The sequence below is a fragment of the Siphateles boraxobius genome, unplaced genomic scaffold, assembly GCF_051911475.1.
Source record: "Siphateles boraxobius isolate OS27281-9 unplaced genomic scaffold, OSU_SipBor_1 268, whole genome shotgun sequence".
Taxonomy (NCBI): domain Eukaryota; kingdom Metazoa; phylum Chordata; class Actinopteri; order Cypriniformes; family Leuciscidae; genus Siphateles; species Siphateles boraxobius.
Window position 1 is genome coordinate 34,068 of NW_027508885.1, and position 26,990 is coordinate 61,057.

General features: G+C 40.4%; 2 protein-coding genes across 2 annotated transcripts; both read left to right on the top strand.

Annotated features, from left to right (window-relative positions):
• The first annotated feature begins 6,550 nt into the window (after window positions 1-6,550).
• On the top strand, window positions 6,551-14,038 carry LOC143752360 (A disintegrin and metalloproteinase with thrombospondin motifs 1-like). Its single transcript, XM_077245517.1, has 8 exons — window positions 6,551-7,439; window positions 9,061-9,401; window positions 9,481-9,613; window positions 10,418-10,875; window positions 10,950-11,136; window positions 11,221-11,399; window positions 11,980-12,155; window positions 12,249-14,038. The coding sequence occupies exons 1-8, from the start codon at window positions 6,854-6,856 to the stop codon at window positions 12,961-12,963; spliced, it is 2,775 nt and encodes a 924-aa protein (XP_077101632.1). The 5' UTR covers window positions 6,551-6,853; the 3' UTR covers window positions 12,964-14,038.
• A 2,985-nt stretch (window positions 14,039-17,023) lies between these two features.
• LOC143752361 (cysteine and tyrosine-rich protein 1-like) lies at window positions 17,024-26,561 on the top strand. Its single transcript, XM_077245518.1, has 4 exons — window positions 17,024-17,307; window positions 18,976-19,075; window positions 21,134-21,294; window positions 25,624-26,561. The coding sequence occupies exons 1-4, from the start codon at window positions 17,238-17,240 to the stop codon at window positions 25,755-25,757; spliced, it is 465 nt and encodes a 154-aa protein (XP_077101633.1). The 5' UTR covers window positions 17,024-17,237; the 3' UTR covers window positions 25,758-26,561.
• Window positions 26,562-26,990: the final 429 nt, after the last annotated feature.

Sequence of the window (26,990 nt, forward strand, 5' to 3'; positions counted from 1 at the left end):
AGGAACATAGTAACGAAACGCGTTTTTCCGTTTAGGGCCACCGTAGAAACATGTCGGCGCATTTCAATGATCGGGAACCCGCGATGTGTGTAGACAGAAACTATATATATAGAAGATATAAATGATCATTCTAAGCAAATAATCACATAACGGTTCATTATGCAAGGTCTTTATACACCACTGAAAACATAGTTATGGATCTTATATTGTATTTCTATCAATAGATCCTCAGAAATATTACACTTTGCACCTTTAAAGCAAATAAATCTAATTTAGGATAACCACACCAGCTGAACATTAATTAAGACTAGAAGAAGAATGTAAAAATCTCATTTCTTGGGGGATAAAAGATAGTTTGGACCGGTTTTTCATACATCGTCCAGATGGCAATAATTCAAAAGCATAAGATAAAGGATGCCTTGTATCATTCATAATAATGTTAGCTTTATTCTGCACTCTCTCTTTATACTCTCTATACTTGTTAACTTAATTGCCAAAGTTTGCTTGTCATTGTTATTAGTTCTCTTAGTGATTTCTTTTGAGCCTCTGAAGCATTATCATTATCAACAGAAACGCTTTCAATAAAAGCTCCATAAAACATCATAAGCATTCTGCTATGGACATTAAAAGATAATCATTTCTTTAATAAATACAACCTCTGTTGTGTATTCTTACTAACATAATCAGTCTAATTTGAGATTATGATCCAAAACTATATCAAGGTATTTATAATTTGTTACTAATTAAATTTGTTGCCCAAAAATTAATGTATGATGGGTTATATTCTGCTCTCTCACTCTAAAATCAAAAATCATCTCCTTAGTTTTGAAGGCATTTAAAAGGAGATTTGATTTCTCACAACAGTCAAGAAATCTAGTAAAGGCTCACTAAATAATAAATCTTGATACTTGATAATACTTGATAATAAATAATAAACTGTCCAAATGAGTGCGAATTACTCCACAAACATACTAGTTACTATAATCGAGTTATTTTACTCGTCACTACAACTGGATGAAACTGCGTAATCACTGTTTTCCAAACAAACTGCACTGAAGTCTGCAATAAAACCTCAGAGATCGCAATATCAACTCTCAGATCTCAACATTTCTCATCAAATTATCTGAGCTGCTCTACGTTCATTTAAATCTGCATGAAGATTGACTCGTTTCGCTGTTTTTATTTCTCCTTATGAATTTCTGGAGAAACGTGTCATGAAACTGAGAAGAACTCCATTAAGTCTCCTGAGCTATGAAGGAACAATAACACTTCCTCTGACATCACATCCGCTTCAGTTACACACGTTCCCACTGTAGTTAAAGGCACATTATGCAAGAATTGCACCTTAATATAACAGCTTCAAAGTCATTTCGGTGGTAAACAAACTCATGTTAGGGCGAATCATCCTGGTAGTAAAGCTTGGGGGGGACGCCGCTGGGAAAACCAGCAATGCAAGTTTGAGAGGAGCGCCCCTGACAAATCTCGCGAGAATCACGAAATGCTTTACAGCAACGACGTCACACACATCAACAACAACATGAAGCACGAAGACACTTACGCGCATTTCAGACGTGATACTCGACGATGGAAAAAGCAAAGACAACGCGGTCGGAACTAGAGGTCTGCACTCCCGCGGGAGTCCCGCGGGACCCGCGGGTCCCGACGCAAAACAGTGCGGCGCGGGACAAATTTTTAAAGGTCATTGCGGGAGCGGGCGGGATGATGAGGTGCACTTGCGGGTGCGGGCGGGAGGGATGATACGCTGCACTCCCGCAAATTAAATATGAGTATAAAGTAAAATATATAAATGATTAAAGTAGCGTACATAATTTGTAGTTGTGAGGGAGATTCTGATTGGCAGCAATAAAAACGTTTTAAGCAGCCTAAACTTGTGAATGTTGTCGGGTAGGGCGGGGCCTAATCTCACGCACACTTGTTTAGAGACAATTCCTTTCCCGCTGCTCCGAGTTCGAATTCGAAAGCTAGTTCAAGTTCAAAATAGACAGCATGGACGAGGAACAGAGCGCCTCTAGTGCTTCAGATAAAGTACTGTTGTGAATATTATGCTGTTCGTAATATGGGACCAATAAATATGTTACCAAGTATTGGTAAGGAATTTTGTGTGCACGCATTTTTTTCCCCAAGACCTTTCGTCAGACAGAAAGTGCGGGCGGGAGCGGGACATTATATCACAGATGCGGGCGGGAGCGGTACTAAAAATGACAAATCTTTGCGGGAGCGGGCCTGAACACTGCGGGAGCGGGCGGGAGCGGGCCTGAACACTATGGGAGCGGGCGGGAGCGGGCCTGAACACTGCGGGAGCGGGCGGGAGCGGGACTGAACACTGCGGGAGCGGGCGGGAGCGGGCCTGAACACTGTGGGAGCGGGCGGGAGCGGGCCTGAACACTGCGGGAGCGGGCGGGAGCGGGCCTGAACACTGCGGGAGCGGGCGGGAGCGGGCCTGAACACTGCGGGAGCGGGCGGGAGCGGGCCTGAACACTGCGGGAGCGGGCGGGAGCGGGACTGAACACTGTGGGAGCGGGCGGGAGCGGGCCTGAACACTGCGGGAGCGGGCGGGAGCGGGACTGAACACTGTGGGAGCGGGCGGGAGCGGGCCTGAACACTGTGGGAGCGGGCGGGAGCGGGCCTGAACACTGTGGGAGCGGGCGGGAGCGGGCCTGAACACTGCGGGAGCGGGCGGGAGCGGGACTGAACACTGTGGGAGCGGGCGGGAGCGGGCCTGAACACTGCGGGAGCGGGCGGGAGCGGGCCTGAACACTGTGGGAGCGGGCGGGAGCGGGACTGAACACTGCGGGAGCGGGCGGGAGCGGGACTGAACACTGCGGGAGCGGGCGGGAGCGGGCCTGAACACTGCGGGAGCGGGCGGGAGCGGGCCTGAACACTGTGGGAGCGGGCGGGAGCGGGCCTGAACACTGCGGGAGCGGGCGGGAGCGGGACTGAACACTGCGGGAGCGGGCGGGAGCGGGCCTGAACACTGTGGGAGCGGGCGGGAGCGGGCCTGAACACTGCGGGAGCGGGCGGGAGCGGGACTGAACACTGCGGGAGCGGGCGGGAGCGGGACTGAACACTGCGGGAGCGGGCGGGAGCGGGCCTGAACACTGCGGGAGCGGGCGGGAGCGGGACTGAACACTGCGGGAGCGGGCGGGAGCGGGACTGAACACTGCGGGAGCGGGCCTGAACACTGTGGGAGCGGGCGGGAGCGGGCCTGAACACTGCGGGAGCGGGCGGGAGCGGGACTGAACACTGCGGGAGCGGGCGGGAGCGGGCCTGAACACTGTGGGAGCGGGCGGGAGCGGGCCTGAACACTGCGGGAGCGGGCGGGAGCGGGACTGAACACTGCGGGAGCGGGCAGGAGCGGGACTGAACACTGCGGGAGCGGGCGGGAGCGGGTCTGAAAATTGTGTCCCGCGCAGACCTCTAGTCGGAACCGCACAAGAGTCACTCGCTCAGGCTTTCACTGTTAAAGTTGATTCCTGCGATTATCATGAGAACAGTTCTCAATATCTCACATAATTATCAGGACATAAATTAGCCTACACGTTTTAAATAGTGTAAATGAGCGCAATTTGCAAACTAATATGATGAATTGCAATATTCATGTCTAACGACATCATAACGGACATTGTTACGAAATAATTGTGACGTAAATGTAACTTTATTGATGTCATCTGGCATTTTGTAATGTTTTCACTCAAAAAACACAAATTAAATTATACAGTAGATCTAGGCTATTTATGTAATTTAGCTGCAATCATGTAAAAACGTTATTTAAGCCATCAAACGCGGTAGGGTACTTTATTATTATAAAGTGCAGAGACGCTCTGCGTGAGTTGTTACGACAGTAACTTTAAATACAAGTACTCTACAGTGACTCTAGGGGGCGCTGTTTGAAAGAAACGTAAATCCTGCATAGTGCGCCTCTAAGCAACAGGTGTCACTCCTGAGTATTTATTACACACACACACATACACACACACACACACGTCGCCAGTAATATAAGGTCAGTAACAACAGCATTTATTTTAAAATCCGCATAATTGTGCACGAGCGTGAACTCACAACTAGGGGGAGACAGTTGCAACACTTTTTGCATTTGGCTCTATTACTCAGAGACGGTTTGGATTAAACAAACCAATTGTTTATACAATAAACTTACATCTGTATGCTAATAGTCTAAACCATTTAAAGATAATTACAGAATCTACATTTTTCACAACTTGCATTTGAGTGTAAGGAGTCAGATGTTGCCCGGGGCCCGGGGACAGTTGCAACATGTTACAAATACAATATATTACAATATATGTCAGTGTTAGCAAAATTATTATTATCAAAAATGTAAGTTATAATAATATTACAGTGTTATTTATTCGTCAGCTTTGATTAGATGACAATTATAGATTTGTCTAGATGAGTAGGCCTTATATGCAGATGTCAAATATTCAAATTGATATAAAATACAGTAGGCTTTTAGTGACATAGGAAGAATGGAACAATTTGTGAGGCAATTAACTTTTATTTAGCTTATGCTTATACTTTTTTAAACTATATTTTATATTATCATTTATATAATCACAGTTGCAACTGTCCCCGTTCCTGTCAGACATGATAAAACCTCATGTGCTAGCTAAACAATTGAGCTTGATACATGCTAATCATACTAGCTTAAAGTTAACATATCACTCATTTAAACCATTTAAGTTTGAGCTGAATCACAAAAACAGTGACGACAGTTTAACAAAAACAAAGCTCAAGAAAATAAATACTTTCATAGTCGTCACTGCCTTTGTAGCGCTGAAACACTTGCACTGCAATAGAAGAATATGACATTAAAAGTAAACCCTAGCCCCCCCTTTTTCTATTTTATCTATTTATTATTATTTAATTTTTTCCTTCTTTTCTGTAATTCACTTTTGCATTACTTGTTGCACCTGATCCTACTGTCATAGTGTGATTATGTATTTTTGTTGTCATGCTGTTTGTACATTACATATTGTTCAATAAAAATAAAAAAACACTTGCACTGTAATTCTACAGTAGTTTTTGCTGCTGATCATAAATGATGCTGGAGCGCCACCTGCTGTCTGCTTGACATAACATTACTGTAAATACATTAAACACAGAAAACTGAACATTAACAGAAAACCGCACCATTTACATTCTTATAGTTATATATCGTGTTTTAATTAAAACATTTTCCAAATTAATAAAAAAAATTATTGTAAAGGTTGGTGTTTGACCTATACAGTGTGTAATGTTATACTTTCTTCTGAAACTATTTTTTTATACCTGTACAATTATCATAAATGCAATTTTATGATCTGATATGAATTAAGAGACCTACATAGGCCCACTATTTAAAAATGTATTTCAAAAAGTCTGTTTCCATATTATGACTCTCACGGTTGCAGCGAGAGCGAGTGCATTGTTGTGTTCTTCTGCCATCTGCAGGATTTATACTGAACTTACAAATGACACTAGAAGCATTTAAGGTGGACTTTCAACTCTCTGGACTTGAGGAATGACTGAAAACTATTTATTAGTTCATAATAAATTGCATATGCATGCATAAATGAACGTATTGTTGCCTATATATGTCAAAGTCATATACTCTGCATAAATGTTTAATGTAAGCATAATGTCTGAAGCATATGCTTCAGAACAATGACATGTACCGTTTTATTATATAATGACAGGGAATCTTCATTTTCAGTAAGTCCATATCTTATATCCATTGTGGTTCTTTCATTCAGAACACTTTGGGTTTGTTCTCGGACGGCATGTACTTCCTTTCAGAAGGTCAACGACCGCTTAAATTAAATTTGCACAATTAAACCCGCGAGACACAAACTATTTCCTCCGACACTGTGAAGCGGGAGCCATAATCCGCACATAATTAATTTCGGATGGAGTTCCACAAGAAGCGTTTCAGGAGGAGAGGAGCCGGTCCACCTTAACAGCACCGCGGCCCGGCGTTTATCAGGAGTTCTCTCAAAGTTATGAACAAACGTTCTTCCAGTAACGTTCGTTCAAAGTTATCTGGTCTTTAATAATGTTGTCATGGAACTTTTTCTCTTGCTGTACGTTTCAAAAGTTACATTGAAATGTTACATTTAACATTTTGAAAGTTACTATTTGTTTTAGAACGTTCAGAGAACATTCAAAAGTAGCCTAACTGTTTGCAGAGTGATACTTTAGAATGTAACGTTCGAATTTAAACATTTAAAAACCTGGAAGTTTAGAACGTTCAGAAAACATTCAGAATTTTCATGATTATGTACTTAGAACATTTTTTTGTCTTCAATCCTAGAGACAAAACGGTCCTATCAGTGCACTTTAATACTCTCATAATATGAATGGACTTTAAATCGTGTAAATGCAGAAAACACGAGGCATATAGACAGATAAAGAGTTCGAATGAGTAATAAAAGAGACAGAATTGAAGTGTTGTCCTGTGATGATTGATGATTGTGGCTGAGCTCCAGCACTCTGTTACGCACTAGATTCGGGTTCAGTGGATCAAAGGGGCTTCAGGAAAGGGGTGGTCCTGCACAGGAGCATATATAGAGAGACTCTTCTCGCTTCTCAGACAGAAGGAGAGAAAGAGCTGAAACCGTGAGGGAAATTCTCCACTTTTGATGGTTTTAAGACTCGTCTTATTTTCAACTGCTGCTAGAGACTGCGATTATTTTATTTATTTCCATTTTAAGCTCTGGATTGGTATCTATTGCAGTTTTCTGGTGATTCGGGAGTCAAATTCTCAAAAGAACTAAAACTTTGTAAGGATTTCCATCGGGTGCATCGTTTTATTTGTCTTTCAACCAACAGGAATATAATGTCTTTTTTGCGCGTCATACTGGGTTTGGTTGCAGCCCTGTGCGTAAACGCGGCGCAGAGCGCTTGGGAGGAGAGCACGGTGGTGCCGGTTCGGCTCGACTCGCACGGCACGGAACCGACCCATTCAGCAGAAGCACGGGAAAAGGAATCCGAGAAACGCATCTATCGCTTGGACGTCTTTGGAAATCGGATGGTGTTGGTGCTGGAACCGGATCAGACCTTTTTAGCGCCTGGGTTTGTGTTCCAGATGGTGGGGAAACCGGAGTCCGAGGAGTTTGACAGCGCGGGACAGGCGCGGTGCTTCTTCTCGGGGTCCGTGAACGAAGAAGAACTTTCCGTTGCGGCGATCAATCTGTGCAATGGACTGCGAGGCGGTTTCTATGTCGGGGGCGAAGAATACTTCATTCAACCCGCAAACACCAGCGGACAGGCTTCAGATGGAGACATCCATATCATCCGCAAGAGAAGACGGGGGTTGCTGGCTGAGGAGAACGGGTCTAAGTGTGGGGTGAACGAGGAGGAGGAACGGGTCTCCGAGAAACCATTTGCAACTAAATCCGATACAGAGCCATCTGAGTCTAAAGGTAAATATTGCAGAATAAAACTTTTTTTTTATCTATCTTGTATATGTATTATTATTGAGAGACTTAGATGATTTTCCGGTAATATTTCATGCACGCCTCCGGTAACCCGAATAAACTCGGTGACTCCACGTCATTCGGCGCGTGCTGGCGCGTGAGGAGCGAATTAAGCAGGTTTAAAAGTCCTGTGTCTGTCTTAACGCATTACGCGCCAAATCGCGTAAAAGTCTATTGCAATTTGCACAGATGCAAGTCTTAAAGAATACACGTTTTGCTAAAGCGCACTTCAGAGGAGCCTTCTCCAAAAGCGAGTCGAGGGTTAACTTGGAGAGGGCAGACATCTCTCCACATACGCAGGAGGAGGGAAGGGGACGTGGGTTGGGGGAGGTGGGACTGGGAGAGAATGGGATTGGGTTGGAGAGACGTGGAAGTTCTCCTCCTGGTACCGCATGTTGCGCAGATCCGCACCGGAGGACTTGTGTTTCCGCCAACGTTTCTCGTGAAAGTGCGCAAGTTTTGGAGAAGTTATTAGCAGGGCGGAGCAGAAGCTTAGTCAAATAAAGAAGCAAGCAAGCTCAGCATTAACTCCCAATAGCTTTCCATCTTTTTAAGTACTCTCTCTCTCTCTCTCTCTCTCTCTCTCTCTCTCTCTCTCTCTCTCTCTCTCTCTCTCTCTCTCTCTCTCTCTCTCTCAATATTAGGTTATTAGACACCATCACATCTCACTTAACTATTTGCATGTTTATTAGCGTTGAGGCACGTATGCACACTCTTTTTTGGCATTGATATTTCCTTAAGGAAACATTTAACAGTAAAGTAATGGAACATTTCCACTGCACAAAAGTTTCTTTAATGGTGAAAAACAGTCCTTTAGATTATTAAAATGTTCTTTATACAAAGAAAGAAGGTACTTTGAGGAGCCAAAAATGGTTCTTCAATGGCATCACTGCAACAACAAAAAACAATTTTGTAATCTTTATTGTTAAGAGTGTACTCCTAAAAGTATATTTAGCGTGTATACACAGTCTTTCCATTTCAGTTAAACAGACGGAAACTATTGATGACATCATCTTGCACTCACAGGCGTACGTCCAATAAAATGCACTCTGGAATGAGAATGTCCCTCCCCTTAATATCACCTGAGACCAACTAGCAATAGGAAGTAGGAAATTGTGATCAAACTAAGGCTGTGCAACAATGAATCGCATCCAAAATAAAAGTTTGTGTTTACATAATATGTGTGTCTACTGTGTATAATTATTTTGTATATATAAACACACACAAATGCATGTATATATTTAAGAAATGTATGCATGGGTATACTGTATATATATTTATATATAATTTACATTATATATAAATATAAATATTTGATGTATAAATAACACATTATTCTTAAATATATACATGCATGTGTGTATGTTTATACAAACTAATTATACACAGTACACACACATATATTATGTAAACACAAACTTTTATTTTGGATGCAATTAATCGTTGCACAGAAAATACCAAGCTTTTGATCATCAACATGGGAAAAGTAATTTCATGTTTAAAAAAAAAAGACGAAATAGTGCTCTACTGATTCTGATTTATAACATCCCGTCTTTCTATCCTCCAGCACACCACAGATCCCGTCGCTTTGTGTCCACTCCTCGTTATTTGGAGATCATGATTGTGGCTGACCAGTCAATGGCAGAGTTTCATGGAGCTGGGCTCAAACCTTATCTGCTGACCATCATGGCGGTGGCGTCTCGCCTGTATCGACACCCTACCATTCATAACTCAATCACTCTGGCAGTTGTGAAGCTACTTGTTGTGTATGATGAAGAGCACGGTCCCCAGGTGTCCTCCAATGCTGCGCTTACCCTTAGAAACTTCTGCCAGTGGCAAAAGCAGCACAACCCATCAAGCGACCGGGACCCAGAGCACTACGACACAGCAGTGCTGTTCACCAGACAGGTAAATCTCTCTTAATATACCACACCTGGTTTCCTCTGAGTGCATTATGTGCCATGGCTCATATTTGTGTATTGTGCAGGATCTTTGTGGAGCTCATTCTTGTGACACTCTGGGGATGGCGGATGTGGGAACCGTGTGTGATCCTGATCGGAGTTGCTCCATTGTTGAAGATGACGGCCTGCAGGCATCCTTCACCGTAGCACATGAGCTTGGTAGGTGCATCCCTATGTTTCTAATAGAGGCTTTCGCACCAGAGGAACCTTTTCATAGTTCCTAAAACTATTGGCGGAAGTTCCCGGATTTTGGTGCAAGGAACTAGGAACTATTTTAATTCTAGGAACTCATTTTGGAGGAACTAATTTAGTCGAGTCTAAACCAGCGCTTTAGGAACTACCAGTGACGTTACTCTACACTGATTGTCCGAACGCACATAAAACACCAGCACCCGCCATTTTTAAAAAAGCTGTGTAAACACACAGATTATAGCCTATATATATTTACTCCAGAAACTAACTCTACGAACATGGAAAACTTTATGCTAAGGAGAAAATCCCACATAACTTTGAAGGGACCAAGCCAAACATGATCATATATTTCTGCTCAGCTAGTAGCGACAGTGGATATCAACCACACGGCATATGCTAATACATTTTCATATACTGTCTACTTTCTATGAATAACAGTTCTATCTAATAATGGATTAGACAGGACTGTTAGACAGATCGTAAACTAATGGAAACGGAGAACGCAAGCACTGTGAGCTCAGGCTCTGGCGTTCTCAGTGCCGTCAAAATAAAGGTCTGCCAAGGCGACAAAATAAAAGTCACAACAACAAGTGTGGCTTGTGTCACTTCATAGTTTCTACTCGCGGTACGAGTGCAACCAGGAAAATGTTCCCAAGGGAACCATTAGTTATCGGAGAACCACCCTGGTGGCTAGCTGGTGCGAAAGCCCCTTATATGAAAATAGAAACCATGCAGGTGTAGAACAAGTCAATGATTGTGCTTCTCCTGTAGGTCATGTGTTTAACATGCCCCATGATGATGCCAAACAATGTGCCAGTATTAATGGCGACCAGTGGAGCGCCCACATGATGGCCTCAACCTTGTCAAATCTGGACCAGCTTCAGCCCTGGTCTCCTTGCAGTGCCGTGATGGTCACATCATTCCTGGACAATGGGCATGGTCAGTGTTTACTGGACAAGCCCCAGAAGCCTCAGCAGTTGCCCCAGACTCTACCAGGTTCAGTTTACGATGCCAACAGACAGTGCCGTCTCACATTCGGAGAGGAGTCCCAGCACTGTCCTGACCTGAGCACCACTTGCGCCGCACTTTGGTGCACCGTCACGACTTCAAATGGACTCCTGGTCTGCCAGACCAAGAACTTTCCGTGGGCCGATGGGACGTCTTGCGGGTCTGACAGCTACTGTATGGCAGGAAGATGTTTGAGCAAGGCTGAAGCTGCCAGATATCAGGTGAGCTGAGCACCATTTGTGGTAAAAATAGTGTAATTCTGATTTGTTACTGACAATGACTTGTTGCTTTTTAGACTCCAGTCAATGGCGGATGGGGAACCTGGGGATCTTGGGGAGATTGCTCACGAACCTGTGGAGGAGGTGTGCAATACTCTTTTAGGGACTGTGACAATCCCCAACCCAAAAATGGAGGGAAATACTGTGAGGGCAAGAGGATTCAGTACCGCTCCTGCAACACCGGGACCTGCCCTGATAGCAATGGTAAGGGATGGTCTTGTCACTGTACCTGAAACCATTGCAACCATATGCAAGCTGCTTTATACTCAACTGTATTTGTTTGCGCAGGTTTGACCTTCCGTGAGGAACAGTGTTTGGCCCACAACGACATCTCCTCTCAGATGTCATTCGGCTCAGGAGACGGTGTCGAGTGGGTGCCGAAGTATGCGGGAGTCTCTCCCAAGGACCGCTGCAAGTTGGTGTGCCGAGCAAAGGGAACCGGATACTTCTTCATTCTGAAGCCAAAGGTGAGTGTCTCTGTTACCCTGATCAAGAGTTGATCTAATAATGGTTTGGTGGATGCAAGGCCAGTGTGTAATCTGAGGTTTCCTCCAATATATGGGTGTAACGATACCCACATGTCCTGTTTCGATACATATCACAATGCTGAACTCATGATACGATATTATTACGATACTCCAAGATATATGATTAACAAAAAAAGTACTGTTGATTAAAATGCTAAATTTGGTTTTACATGGTGGGTTTAAATGAATAGGCTTGGAAACCCAATGCACAGGACAACAGGACAATAGAGACAAAAATATTCATGATTCTGAAGCTGAAAATACAGAATTATTTTAGACGAATATGCCTGTTCTCTTTCACTGACTAGATATATTTAAAATAATGTAGGCCACTTTTACTGGTGACATAAGACATTTGGCATTATCAGGACCACAAATATTCCCCCATTGCATTATTATACATTATATTCAACATTATATATGGTAGTTTAATGTAGTACTGACACTCTGTAAACTTGAATTTTTTCTCACACAGTAATTTTTATTCAGTAATTAACTATCCGTACTCCAATCCCCTCAGGTTGCCGATGGAACGCCATGCACCCCAGATTCCACCTCAGTCTGTGTCCAAGGCCAGTGTGTGAAGGCTGGTTGTGATCGGGTCATCGGCTCCAACAAACGTTTCGACAAGTGCGGCATCTGTGGAGGAGACGGATCTACTTGCAAGAAAGTTTCTGGATCGATGGAACGTTCCAAGTAAGCCCACAACCTGTTACCAGAATTTAAGTTTTCCAACACACCTCCTCAGATTTCCGTTTATACTAACCTTTGCTCGTTTCTGCACTTTAGACCGGGCTACCAAGATATAGTGACGATTCCAGCTGGCGCCACGCACCTAGACGTTAAGCAGCGCTCTCTCGGAGGCCGCCGCCAGGACAATAGCTACCTAGCAGTTCGTCGACAAGATGGCACATACCTACTGAACGGCGACTATAAGCTGATGACTTTAGAGACTGACATCTCTTTTAAAGGTGCGCTTCTGCGATATAGCGGTTCCTCTGCCACACTAGAGCGCCTCCGAAGCTTCGCTCCCTTACCTGAGGCTCTTACTATCCAGGTGTTGTCAGTCGGTGACTCCCCAAGACCTCGCGTAAAGTACAGCTACTTCGCTCCACGTCCAAGTGGGTCAAACCGGGCGTCCATTAACGCCATTAGCGTAGCAGGCGATGCCGAATGGGTCCTACATGAGTGGGGACCTTGTTCGCAGACTTGCGGTGTTGGGATCCAGAAGCGGGACGTTCTTTGCATTAATGCTTACGGTCGTCAGTCAAAAGATTGTCCTGAAGAGCTGCGCCCTGCGCCGTCACAACCCTGTGTTCTTCAGGATTGCCCATCCTGGCTCCTCGGGGAGTGGTCCAATTGTTCAAAAGCATGCGGAAGAGGCTTTCGCAAGCGTCAATTGCGTTGCATCGGACATGGTAATCGCACTTTGCCTAACGAGAGCTGCAACGCAAAAGATCGGCCACGACCTCTCCTGGATTTGTGCAACGTGACTCCCTGTTGAAACTGAACTTATTACAACCTTGCAAGTTGGTGCTGACAAACCCAGGTCTTTGGATTCAAAGGGTCTGAGACTGCAACCAAACTTCTTCCAGTGTTTCAAATCCCACCCATCCAACACTGGGTACAAAGCGGTGTCTTGACAGCTGTGATGGAGGATGAGAATACGAACACCTCTGCTGCTTTGGATGCTGATGTCAAGCATGTTAGATTTTGAGTGTGCATGGGTGTGTATGATGGATGATTAATGAAAGGGTGCATAAAACAGCTATGCATTTGTACCGTCTGTCTGAGCTGGACTGGACAGATAGGTTTAATTTGTCACAAGAGAGCATGTATTGTCTTTAACCAGGGTCAAGAGCAGTACTGAGACAGAGGAGGTCATTAGTAGTGGTGTTTTAAATAAAACGCCCTCTAGTGGTTCTCCATTTAAAGGTTGCACACTCTGGCTCAAAGCACATATTTAACAAATGCATTTTTCTTGCCAAAATCAACACCTTATCTCACCTCAGCTAGGTCACATGCTGCTAATCAAACACCACAACAGGTATTATGCATTTCCTCATAACTAAGTTTAACAATGCACATTAGCCTTACGTTTAGCTTCCTAGGTTGATATTTTCAGCATTTTGCAAAGCCATACCCGATCAAGAGGGATCATATTTTTGAAGGGGGAGGGTGACCAAAGAGCATAGGTTCTACACCTGAGGGGAGAGTGTGTTTGTGTGTGTTTTTTAATGGGTGTGTGAGTTAGTTCTGTGTGATTGTGTCTGTGGAGATATGGTGAGGGACTTCTCTCCTACTACTACTTCATAAGTAAACCTCTCCTGCCTTCTGAGAAGGTGTTTTTGTAATGAGGTATGTCTTTTTGTACAGAATATCCTAACGTTATTTATTTTTGTACAGCCCATTTAATATAATCATGTTGCTTTTTTATAAATATTGTATTTCTATTTGTTGTTATTATTATTATTGTTATTGAAATAACTGAAGGATGTAGATTATATTAAAGTATTTATACGATATCTATGATCTTAGGTTTATGAATAAAGTATCACATTGATTTGTGGGTCATAAAACTGATTTGTTTGGCTTATTTTGGGGAGTGGCTGCCGAGTCTAAATCCTGGTCTGAGGAACTCTAGGGGTTGATGAAGGTACTGCAGGGGGGACAAAAAAAGAGTATTTCACTCTAAATGTATAATGTTATTTTTTATGTGGATAATTTGTTATGGTTGGATATTTCACTTTATATGTCAGTTGCTTCTATATACCTATTTAAACAAATGCAAATCAGGTGCACAATAAATCCAGCACAAGGTCTAAAATAAGAGCAACCACTTATTTATTATTAATTGATTTATAAAATGTGGATAATTGCAAAGTAAGCAAAACACAGTTTAGCAGGAGATATAAGGTATAAGGTATACCAATATCATATTAACATTCGATTTGTCCAGAAATTGCAACTTAACTTTAATAGTCTGAACACAAATGTATGCATTGTTTGACAAACAAAGTACATAATTATATTCGAATACATGCATACAATAAAATAAAGTCAAAAGAGCGTGAAATAAAGTCAACATGACCAGATCTTGTCATGATGGCAATAATTAATGCACAGCTGCTCATATTATGAACAAGACAAGTAAAGTCTGCTGGGCCAAATGAAATCAATTAAATGAAATTAATTCAGATTTATTATTAATTAAGTATTTATTAGCACTCTCAACAGCTGTTCAGAGAAAGACTGCACGACTGGCACATTCACCAGCACAGGTAATAATCACATCATTGGTCATAACAAGGAAGTCTTTAGTTATATAACAAGCTTTAATAATTCAAGAGGGCACTGTTGGGTTTAGTCATTATATTACACGGGTGGTACAAGTGGAAGCGCTTTCAACCCCAGCCAGTCCTTCTGCTGAATAATACAACCAACCGCTCTGCAAAATAATCAGTGACTTCGAGTTCACACAACATGATAGCAGGGCCTCTTCTATCTCTGACTGTCTGAAAACTACACAGGGTGAAACAAGCAAGATGTAAATGTAAATATGTAATATGCATATACTCAGTAATGTTAAATTTTAAGTTAATAATGTTCTCAAAACGTTAGCACGAAAACCTTATCTATACATCGTTTATGGAACTTTGTTCTGAAACATTTTAGCTGTACAATATTTTTTTAGAATGTTGCTATTTCAGAATCGGAATGTTCAGAGAACATTCAAAAGTAACGTTTGCAACATGATGCACTGGAATGTCCCCTTAAAGTCCCCCTGTGGTGAAAATCCAGCTTTTAATGTTGTTTATGTGTCTATGTGGTGTTTTTAATATGCTTTAAAACAAACCATGTGGAAACTCATTAGTCAACAACATCATTGCTCATTTTCATTTATTCATTTAGCTGACGCTTTTATCCAAAGCGACTTACAATTGCTATATATGTCAGAGGTTGCACGCCTCTGGAGCAACTAGGGGTTAAGTGTCTTGCTCAGGGACACATTGGTGTCTCACAGTGGATTCGAACCCGGGTCTCTCACACCAAAGGCATGTGTCTTATCCACTGCGCCATCACCACCCCATTGCTGAGTATTTTCTCCTTAAAACTGCAGTAAACCAAAGACAGTTTCAAAAACACGAAATCGCTGGTGTTTCTGACGTCACAAACTACATTGTAACCAATCAGATCAACGTGTGGATCTCTGAGCTAAGTGAGTGAGTGGAGGCAGGGCTCATTTGCACATAGAACCGCGTATACCAACCAAATGAGGCATGGGTGTCGAGTAATGCCGCGTTCCAGGCAACCTGTAACCCGTGTTTTTCCAACCTTATACCCGTGAAAGTGCACTTGAACGGCAGTCAAACCCGTGACTTCCCGCCCGTGAACTCGTACTAGATCGATGTAGGCTACTCCCAGTTACGAGTATTGACGTCACATAGCCCGCGAAACCATACAAAACAACAGGCGGTAGGCTACATGGTGAGAAAACACTTTAGGACAATATAACGTTTCATTCAAATTAATAATAATACAATAATGATAATAATACACACGATTATGTATTACAATGTTATGTGTCTCTGAAAAAAATAAGTATATATTGCGCTCAGGTAGTTTGGCGTGACTGGCCTGGAATCCCAGACAGCAACATAGTGTCGGGCCAGATCCGGCCCACATCCGGTACACATGGATTCCACACGGCCCAGATGTGGGTCGGATCTGGGCCGACACTGTGTTGCTGTCTGGGATGCTACAAAGTCGTGAGTCGTGGTTTGAAGTCGTGATTTACGCGCTCAAAAACTGCCCGGAACGCATCATTACATTCAAGATATTTTAAGGCATGAAGAGCTTTTTTTCAAGGTTATAAACCTTTACATATGTCATATTGGTGATCAAAGATGAGTTTTAAGGGATAAATGATTGACTACAGGGGACTTTAACATTTGCATATAGCCAAGAAAATCATTAAACATCTTTTTTTTTAAACTGTTTTTTCAACATTTAGAGAACATTCAAATAGCGTAATGGGAATGTTATCTTAAGTTATTATGATCGAGTAGGTTATCCCACTACTGTTCGGATGCACATTTTTTTATGGTGAGTTTCCCAATCCTAAGTATGTTGACCATCATTATTGTTTCCTATACGCCTATCTTTATACAGATTAAGATAGATTATGAAGCCTCAGGACTATAAATCCTATCTGAAGCTCGTGTATATGAGATGCTCTTGTTTACTCTTCGTGTTTGGTTCAGGTCAAGGATGTTGAAATGCACACAAAGAGGATTCGTGGAAACACGATTGAAGAGAGACCTACTCTCACTACAGCGAGAAGATGATGCCGCAATTTGCAGCTATTGAAAAGAGCGAACGTGTTCCCAGAATGATCGTGCGGCTCGTGTGTTGTTCCCGGTGATGATGAAGATGATGATGATGATGAGTCGTGACGGCGAATGGAGGAGGGCGGCTCTTCTTCATCGCATCCAGACTGACAGACAGAAGTTCCTGGGGGAGGGGATCGAGCGAAGAAAAGAAAATAGCGCAAGGAAGAAGTTAAAGACAAAGAGGAAGGAGTCAAACGAGAAGTTCTGAGAGACTCATGGAACACGTGGATCGTTGTGGATAAAAGCGTTCCTTTATTTTAAGCGTCTGAAACTGACAGTCAGACAAACACAGACCCATCATCGGTTCTTTTACTGAGATTTAAGCCAGTCAACTATGTGAAAGTTGGTTAGACGCGTTTGTTTTCCATGAATCTTCGGGAACATTATGGAAAATCCGAGTTCACAGAAGAGTTGGAAGTTCGTGCGGGACTCGCTGCTGCTTTGCTTATTTACCGGTAACGTATTTTCATATTTCAGAAGTTACACACAAACAACTAGGAAGTAGTTTTATGAAACATTTAATTGATAGCTTTACTTAAATAAATGAAAGTGTGGCTTCTTATGAGTTTTGATATACTTTTTGACACCACCCAGCTAAAACAACCCAGTAACTAGCGTTTTCGAGTTATTCTGATTTTTATAATGTTCTTAAGCAAAAAACACTATTACTACTAACATGGCAGGACTATTTATATGTATCGTTGATTGTCGACGTCTATCGTTTTTTAAATGTTACTAACTTACTTGTTTCAGAACGTTCAGAGAATAAAAAGTAACATTTGCAAAATGACACAATGGAACGTTCGAGTAACCAAACAGAACGTTTGGAATGTTCAGAAAACTCTTTTATAACGTTTTTTTTTTTGTTTGTTAGGTGGGCATGTTTAAAAAAGTGCCTTTATAATGCTCATTTAATATATAATGCTAATGGTAATGCCATTGTATTCTATACATTGTATAGTTATATTATATATTGTGTAGTATTAGGTAAATATCATCGCATGAACATCTGATCCCACCACAGTACTGCAACAACACTATCCATACAGACATGCAGTGTGTGTGTGTGTGTGTGTGCAGTAACATTTAAAGCACCAGTGCTTCTGAAGCGTCTTTGTCCCGAAAGTGTTGACCGACGGGCCCCAGAGTGTAAAGTGAGGGCCTCCAGGGGACCACCCAGTCTGCGGCCCCACAATTACTCCGTCTGCTCCGATGCAAACAGACGCCACTCAAATGAAAGCCAAATTTTGGTGCTTCAGAAGACATAATTACACCAGTTATACTGTGGGCAGGACAAGATAGCGCTGTAATTGTGTAGCAACAACAATCCTCATCCTTGAGCATGAGATGTACAGTCAAACCTAAATTATTCAGACACCTTCAACATTTCTCACATCATCACAGTTTTAGAAAATGGTAATAAAATATGACGTTATGAAATCAGTTGATATTTCACTGGTTTTGTCCGTCCTTCTGTTAGACTGTCTCACACATGTATTATGTTGAATATCTGTCAGCTGTTAAATTTAACTACACAATTAGATAACACCAGTTTAGCTCAACCAATCACCAAGCAATGCTTCATGTTGTTCAGTCTGTGGTGTAAAAAGGTGCATTAGTTATTAAAGAAAAAACACTTCAGCAAAACATGATCAGCTCAAAGTGTCCCAATCATTTTTGCTCCTAATGTTTCACTGGTAGTCACTGTATGAAGAATTATTGTGTGTAATATGTCACATTTTACTTTATTTTGCTCTCCTCACATACATAAATGAACTATAGTGTCCTGCACACACTAGTATAAATTTATAAAAAGTGAGTATGAGTGTTTGTGCAGGATCAGACTCGTCTGTCAGTGGCAGGAATGATGGGAAGAGTCGAGCTTGACTCTCAAACACTAGATCCTGAGAAACACTGTGTGTGTGTGTGTGTGTGTGTGTGTGTGTTTGTGTGTGTGTGTGTGTGTGTGTGTGTCGGGCTAATGCGACATCTGTCCTGTTGAACTTCAGTGAATGTACTGTAAATCAGTTCACATTGAGCATATATATTTGTATTGTTTGTTTTGGTGTTTTCCCCCAATATCTGACATAAATCATATTGTGTGTGTGTGTGTGTGTTTGTAGGATGTGGAGATGCTCAGTGTGACAGCTGTATTGAGTATTGCTGCGATGGTGTTCCTCCTTTCTGCTGCTCTTACTACGCGTATGTGGGCGACGTGCTTTCGTAAGTGTACACACACACACACACACACACACTCTCTCTTAAGCACACTCGCACACACACACACACACACACACACACACACACACACACACACACACACACACACACACACACACACACACACACACACACACACACACACACACACTCTCTCTTAAACACACTCGCACACACTCACTCACACACACACACACACGCACACACACACACTTCCACACTGCTGCAATTTTCTTATGTATAACATCATTGAGTTGACCTTTGACCTTCCCTTCCCCCTCACACACAGCTGTTTTTTTCACTTCAACTTGAAATCCAACCCATAATCAAACCCTGAGTTCAATTACGTTGAGGAGTTTTGATGCCACTTTGCAAAAAAAAATATTTTTAATCAAATATTGATGATAGCAACTTCTATTGATTTCACAAATGAAATCTCCTTAACTCCCAAATAAAAGTGAGCATTCAGGCAAGGTTCTCTCAGCGTTATGAACAAGCGTTCTTCAGTAACGTTAATAGAATATTGTTCAGTTACCTGGTCTTTAATAACGTTATAAACATTATTTATACATCATTCATGGAACTTTTAGTTGGATGTTCGTCTAATGTTACAACTTATTCTCAGTTATGAACACGCTTTCATAACTGAAATGGGAACATTATAATAATCATATAAGCTGGGTAAACGAAGGCCTTTGCTGCAGTTGAAGAGCTCTAGTAATCTCACTCTCACATGTGAGCATCTATATATATATATATATATTTACCTTTGATCTCTCACTCTCACATTAATCCATACTTGCAATGACAACTGAAAACCAACATATTTAGTCTTTTGTGCCTCAACAAAGACGTGTTTCTCAGGAGAGACGGATCAGCGTTGATACATCAGGAGTTCTGGGTGGTCTGGTGACACACACACACACACACACACACACACACACACACACACACACACACACACACACACGTAGTTCACTGGATGAATGCAAATATTGAGTTCATCCTGTCATAAAACAGGTAGTTAGAGTTTGATAAAATAAGCATTTATTTGCTTAAAGTGCTTTATACAGATCTCTTCACAAAAATAAACCGCAAAATACAGGGTTCGTAGAAGATGCTTAACGTGCTTGAATATGACTTTTTGAAATTTAAGTTCTGGAAACCCCTTGAAAACAGCCATATTTATGAAAGGTACTTGAAAAGTGCAATATATGTGAAAATAGTGTATAATTTTTTTGCTAAAACAATCTTTTCATGCAAAATGAACACTGCAGCCCGTCTGATATAAATATGGAGCCATTTCGCATGGCTATGAGGGTAATATTGCCCATATAAATATTCAAGCTTTCATTATTCAGATCAATCATATATTCATGAGAAAAATAATCAGTTTGAATAAGGAAAGCGATATCTTTGTCATAGTGTCCTTTCAAATGTAAAAGTTAGCAGTCAATGCATGTGCTGCACTTTATTTGTACCATTTTGTTTTATTAGTTTATTTTTATTTATCTATTTACCTTTTTTAAAATTTGAAATATAATAAAGATGTTGTTTGATAGGTGAGATCTAGTCCTTGAAAACCAAAAAAAGTAGTGCTTGAAAAGTCCAGGATTTACATTTTAATGTAGTTCGACTATCTGTACGAACCCTGAAGATAGGCAAGTTTATTTCTATAATAATAATAATACATTTATTTTATATAGCGCCTTTAAAAGTTGCTTTTTCAAAGCGCTTTACATGCAAACATAAAACCAGAGAAAACTACACACTTTAAATGCAAAAATAAACAAATAAAATGAATAATCAAGTAAAAGCAATCCTAAAATAATAGGTTTTGAGAAGTCACTAATGTTTTTGCACAATTTCATACACTATGGTAATCCAAAGTGCTTTACACAGTTATAAAAGGAACTAGAAAGATGATAAACTTCTCATATATAAATAACAGAATCAATGATGCAAACTCTTTAATTTTTTAGAAACTGAGTCTAATTGAGCTTCAGCATGTCTACAGAAGACAATAGTGTCGTCACACAGTTGTGCTCGCGTCTCTTTCAGGGGAACGGCTATTTCAGGAGTTGTGTTTGGCGTCGTGTTTCTGATGGGTGCCGTGGCCGCTGTCGTTCTCTGCATCTGTGTGTGTGTGAAGAACGGGCGCGGGGCGAGAGTGGGCGTGTTCAGCTCCACACACATCAACACCGTGACTCAGGGTTACCCAGGTAACACAACAACACACACAACCCTTCACACACTCTCTCACGCTAACAGAACCTTCAATCTGCTCTTTGATAGCGTTAGCACAGAAACATTATTTATAGTTTCAGTTGGATGTTCGACTAGCATTTTTTAAAATGTTACTTCTTGTTTTCCAGAGAACATTCAAAAGTAACGTTTCTATTATGTTTTGAAGAATGATGAAATGGAATGTTCGTGTTCCTTTAATGTCTGACATCAAAGAACATTCAAAAATGATGTTTTCAAAGCTTATTTGGAACATTCTTACAACATATTTCTGTTTGCTGGGGCTAAAACCATCTTTAATCACCAAAAATTACATATTTAAACGTATTTTTCATTGAAAAAAATATTCTTCATGCCTTAAAATATCTTGAATGTAACTTTACACCCTTGCCTCAGTTAGTATACGTATATAGTACACTTATTAAACAGCATTTCACCACATCAATAAGTATGGAGATAAGAGATATTGATTTCAGATTAAACTGTTTTAAAATCGCATCAGTTTGTATCTTATAATCCAACCGTGTACAAAACAATAATCACAAAATGGCAGCATGCGTTTGTATGAAACGAGAGAGCGAGTCCACGATACTGGATAGCATATTTAAATAATTGTACATAAATCTGGGAATAATATACCGCTGGATGGCGCGATTGACCAATCAGAACCCAGGATTTAAACAGAGCCGTGTAATAATAAGTAATAACCACATGCTGTCAAGCGATGGGGATTTAACCGTTTTAACCTTTCGCAGCGTTTTGTGAATTATAATCAATTAATATTCATTAATGTTATCGATTTGTCTGCACTGACACTATCGTATGAGAACAAAACTTAAATTGTCTTCAGCTTTACTGCTGAAATTGAACTTGTTTCATAATTGATACATTTCAACAGTTATTTTGATGTTTATTTTTGAAACAGTCTGTATTGTGTAGAGCGCTGTAGAAATAAAGCTGTCTCGTCTTTTTAGGATTTTCTATTACCTTCACTAATTACTTACACAGTTGGCTTCTTAAAATGTATTGCTGGATTTTTTTTTTAAGATAAATTTATTTCATGGACGATTTTTTTGTTAATTTAAAGGACATAAAGCATGTTTAATTACATTCACAAACTGTTTCATTAAAATAAACGACCTTTTGATGGATTTCTCTGACAAATAAACCTTTCACCATCATTACAACGAAACCAAGCTGTTTTTGTGTCAGATCTATATGACTTGTTATGCATAATTAATAAGGAATGTGTCACTTTAGTGGCATTGCATAATTTTTACATTAAATTTGCAATTGATTTATCTTTGTTTTAAGGCTGTGAAACGTTTAATCGCATCCAACATAAAAGTTTGTGTTTACATAATATATGTGTGCACTGTGTATAGTTATTTTTATTATATAAAAACACACACATGCATGTATATACAACCCCAAATCAGAAAAAGCTGGGACATTTTGTAAAATGCAATGAAATCAAGAATCTGTGATTTGTTCATTCTTTTTAACCTTTTATTAACTGGCAAAAGTACAAAGAAACGTTTTCCAATGTTTTCACCGACCAACATAATTGTATTTTGTAAATATGAACACATTTTGATTTTGATGGCTGCAACACACCCCAAAACAGTTGGGACAGAGACATGTTTACCACTGTGTCACCTTTCCTTTTAATTACACTTTTTAATCATTTGGGAGTTGAGGATACTAATTGTTGGAGTTTTGCTAGTGGAATATTTGCCCGATCTTGTCTGATACGAGACAGCCGCTCAACAGTCTGTGGTCATCGTTGCCTGATTCTCCTTTTCATGATGGGTCATACATTTTCCATAAGAGACAAATCTGGACCAGGGGCGGTTTCTTCATTAGGGCGATTGGGCGACGCACCACCAAAGTGTGAAAGGGACTTTTTCAATCACATTCACAATCTCATTCAACCACAGAGTTACGCTCATAGACCGTAAAAAAATAGGTTACGCTAGCAGTCACTGTGCCTCTGGATATAGTCCAACCAGCGTCATGTCACGTTCTGTGGAGTACCGCCTCTTTATGGGCGATTTCACTCTGGCTGAGAATCGCCGAGAGTTTTCCCATAGACTTACATTCAAAGACGTTTTTTTCCGAACTGCAGGCACTGCAATGCATTCTCTATGGATTCCGGGAGGGCTCTCGCACTAACGTGCTTACGTCATCATACGTATCCTTAACTTGTGCAGCGATTGGTGGGAATAAACATACACTATTAAAAATCTTTAAGATTAAGTGACAAATAATATTTGAACAACAAGAAAAAATGAAACACTACTTTAATATCTTTATCAAATGTGATTAAAAAATTAAAATTAAAAGAGAACGAGAGCGAGCGAGACTGTTGGGACATCTCGCGAGTAGTTGAGGCCCGTTGAACTTGAACGTCATGGCGAACACAGTTAATTTTATCGTGTCATTAATTCAGCCGTCGTAGTAATCAGGATATTTCAGGAGCAAGTAGCAACAGGAACAAGATCTAGGAGGGCATTGGGAGAAGAAGACAAGCAGAGGCTGTCTAAAGAGGTATTTATTGCTGACCATTTAAATACTCGAGTGTTGGAAAATCTCACTTTGTTTTTACGATCAGTTTAGGAAAGGATGGTAGCGGTCTTTTTTACTCCTAGCATTGTACTTTGAAATTTAAGATAAGCTGTTAATTTATCCATTGCATGGGTGGACCTTATCCTTATCAATCATAAACATCAGGAACATCCCGTCTCTGGTGCAGTGTCTAGAAACCACTCAGTTTTAGCACGTGCAGAATGAGGCCTGGCATTGTCTTGCTTCCCAGGAAAGATGTCATCTTGATGGCAGTTTATGTCTCTGTACGATCCAAATACATGCCTCCATGTCAATGGCACCTTCACAATAATGCAAGTTACCCATACCGTTGGCAATGATGCACTTCAATACCAGCACAGATGTTTGCTTCTGCATCTGTCGCTGGTGAAAGTCTGGTTGGTACCTTTCGTCTTTGGGACTGAGAACTCGATTCCATTTTCTCCCAAAAACAAGCTGAAACATGGACTCATCTGACCACAGCACACATGTCCACTGTCTTCTAGACCGTCTGAGATGAGCTCAGGCCCAGAGAACTCGCCGGCATCTCCACACAGAACTGATGGAAAGCTTTCTCCTTGCGTAACAGAGATTCAAGTGCCATTTCTTGATGCAGCGTCAGTGAAAACGGTTTTCCAAATTACTCCTGAGCACATGTGTCTGTATTTAACGGATTAGCATGATGGTATCTTGTGCAATGCCATCTGAGGGGTCAAAGGTCACGCACATTCAACAGAGGTCTCCTGCCTTGCCCAACACAGACTGAGATTTCTCTGGATTCCCTGAATCTTGTGACAATATTATATATGGAAGATGATAAAAGACATACATTCTTTGCAATCTTGCATTGAGAAATGGGATTTTTTAATTGTTTGATAATTCTCGCACGATATTTGGCACAAAGTGATGAGCCATGACCCATCTTTGCTTAAAAAGATTGAGAAGCACTTTTACACCCAAACATGATACTCTCAACTATTACCAGTTCACCTGCTCATCGTGGACCGTTTCAAAAGAGTTGTACAATCTAATTTGGATAATCTTTTCACTTTTATTTGGTCTCTGTCCCAACTTTTTTGGGGTGTGTTGCAGCCATCAAAATCAAAATCTGTTCATATTTACAAAATACAATTATGTTGGTCAGTGAAAACATTGGAAAACGTTTCTTTGTACTTTTGTCAGTTAATAAAAGGTTAAAAAGAATGAACAAATCACAGATTCTTGATTTTATTGCATTTTACAAAATGTACCAACTTTTTCTGATTTGGGGTTGTATTATAAGATAAGATACATAAGAAATATTAGCATGTGTATACATTTTCATATATATATTTATACATAATTTATATTATATATAAATATTTTATTTACAAATAACACATATAAATGCATGTGTGTGTATTCATATTTACAAAATAATAAACAGTATACACAGTACGCACACATATATTACATAAACACAAACTTTTATTTTGGATACGATTTATCGCGATTAATCATTTCACAGCCACTTTGATTTTTTTTTACATCATAAAAAACAGCTGTTTTACCAGTGGTGTGTAGTCTTTTATATCCACTGTTTAATAATTTTTGCATATGCAATGAGATGAGCATATTTTGAACATTTAAGCATGCAAAACAATTCAGTTTCCCCCTAAATCATCATAAACAGGAAGTGCCTATCCTGCAAAACATGAATTTCGAGCTCTTTTCTTTGGCAGGTCCTCCTCCTCCGTACAGTTATGATTATGAGATGTATCCTCCTGATCTCCGACCGCCTCCATACACACCGACCCCACCCAGAGCAAACACACACTCTCCACCTCCACCATATCCAGGAGACAGCCGGAAATGAGCCTGATGATGATGATGATGAGGATGATGATGAGGATGAGGATGATGAGGATGATGATGAGGATAGTTGCACAAAATCCCTGCACAACACAAGACCAGCGCTCTGTAAATAAAGCAGAGGATTTCGTCCACGAAAATGCTTCACATGTGGGGATTTAAATATTTTTTTATTAATGCCATGGACATTTATGGTCTCACAAATCTAATGAACACTAATAAAAGTTATTTCGAGCAGCGTGAGACCAGGACAGGCCTACCAACTTATACAAGATCAAAAATATGATTCGTTCAAAATCTGTTTTTTTTTTTCCATAACAAATGAAAATGCTGTTAATATGGGAATAAACGACATGCATGTTTTACAGAGAAGCAATATATTCTCATACCTAACAAAGTGTGTCTTGATTAATCCACTGAGGAAATAATAGGATTGTGGATGCAGAAAAATGTTTGTTCATATGCATGGAAATTTGAAAGGACTTTATAGCGCAACTTGTGTGTATTTATATTTTGTAGTTATTTACGTAATTACGAGATTCCAACTTGTAAACTGGGAATTTTCTGAGAGTTCCGACTTTTACCACGTGACCGCAGCATTGTTAACTTTTCTCAGAAAACTACAGATTGTGTCCAAACAGCAAAGCTTTAACGCGTTTTTTATGTCAGTGTTTACTTTTCATGCTTTTTTTTCAAGGTTACCCATACAGCAGGTATTTCTATCGCACAATTTGTTATTATGTTTAATTAATTGTGGCCTTTAAAAGCCAATTTTCACATAGGCTACAGCCAATAAACTACACTAAAATACAAATATATTTCATTTAGAAACCCTCTGAACGTCCACACGGGGGAGGCAAATAACTAAATTCAATTCTTTACCTGCAATACTATACAAGACATTAATGCCTTTATTTTTTTATTTTTTACAAATTCAAAATAAAATGCACGTATTCGATTTAAAAATATATAGATTATGTTTTAACATTTAAAATAACAAAGTAACAAAAATTGTTTGAAAAACAAATGTGAAGAGTAACATATTTGTGTTATACTATAATATATTTGATTACTAAGCTAAACAAATAAACCGATTATGTTTTAAAAATTAAAATAGCCTAATAAAGTAACAAAAAAACATCGAAAAACAAATCTGAAGAGTAATTGTATCACTATATTAATATATTTGATTACTCATAACATGTATGATTCAGACAAGCAGCAACCAAACAAGCTT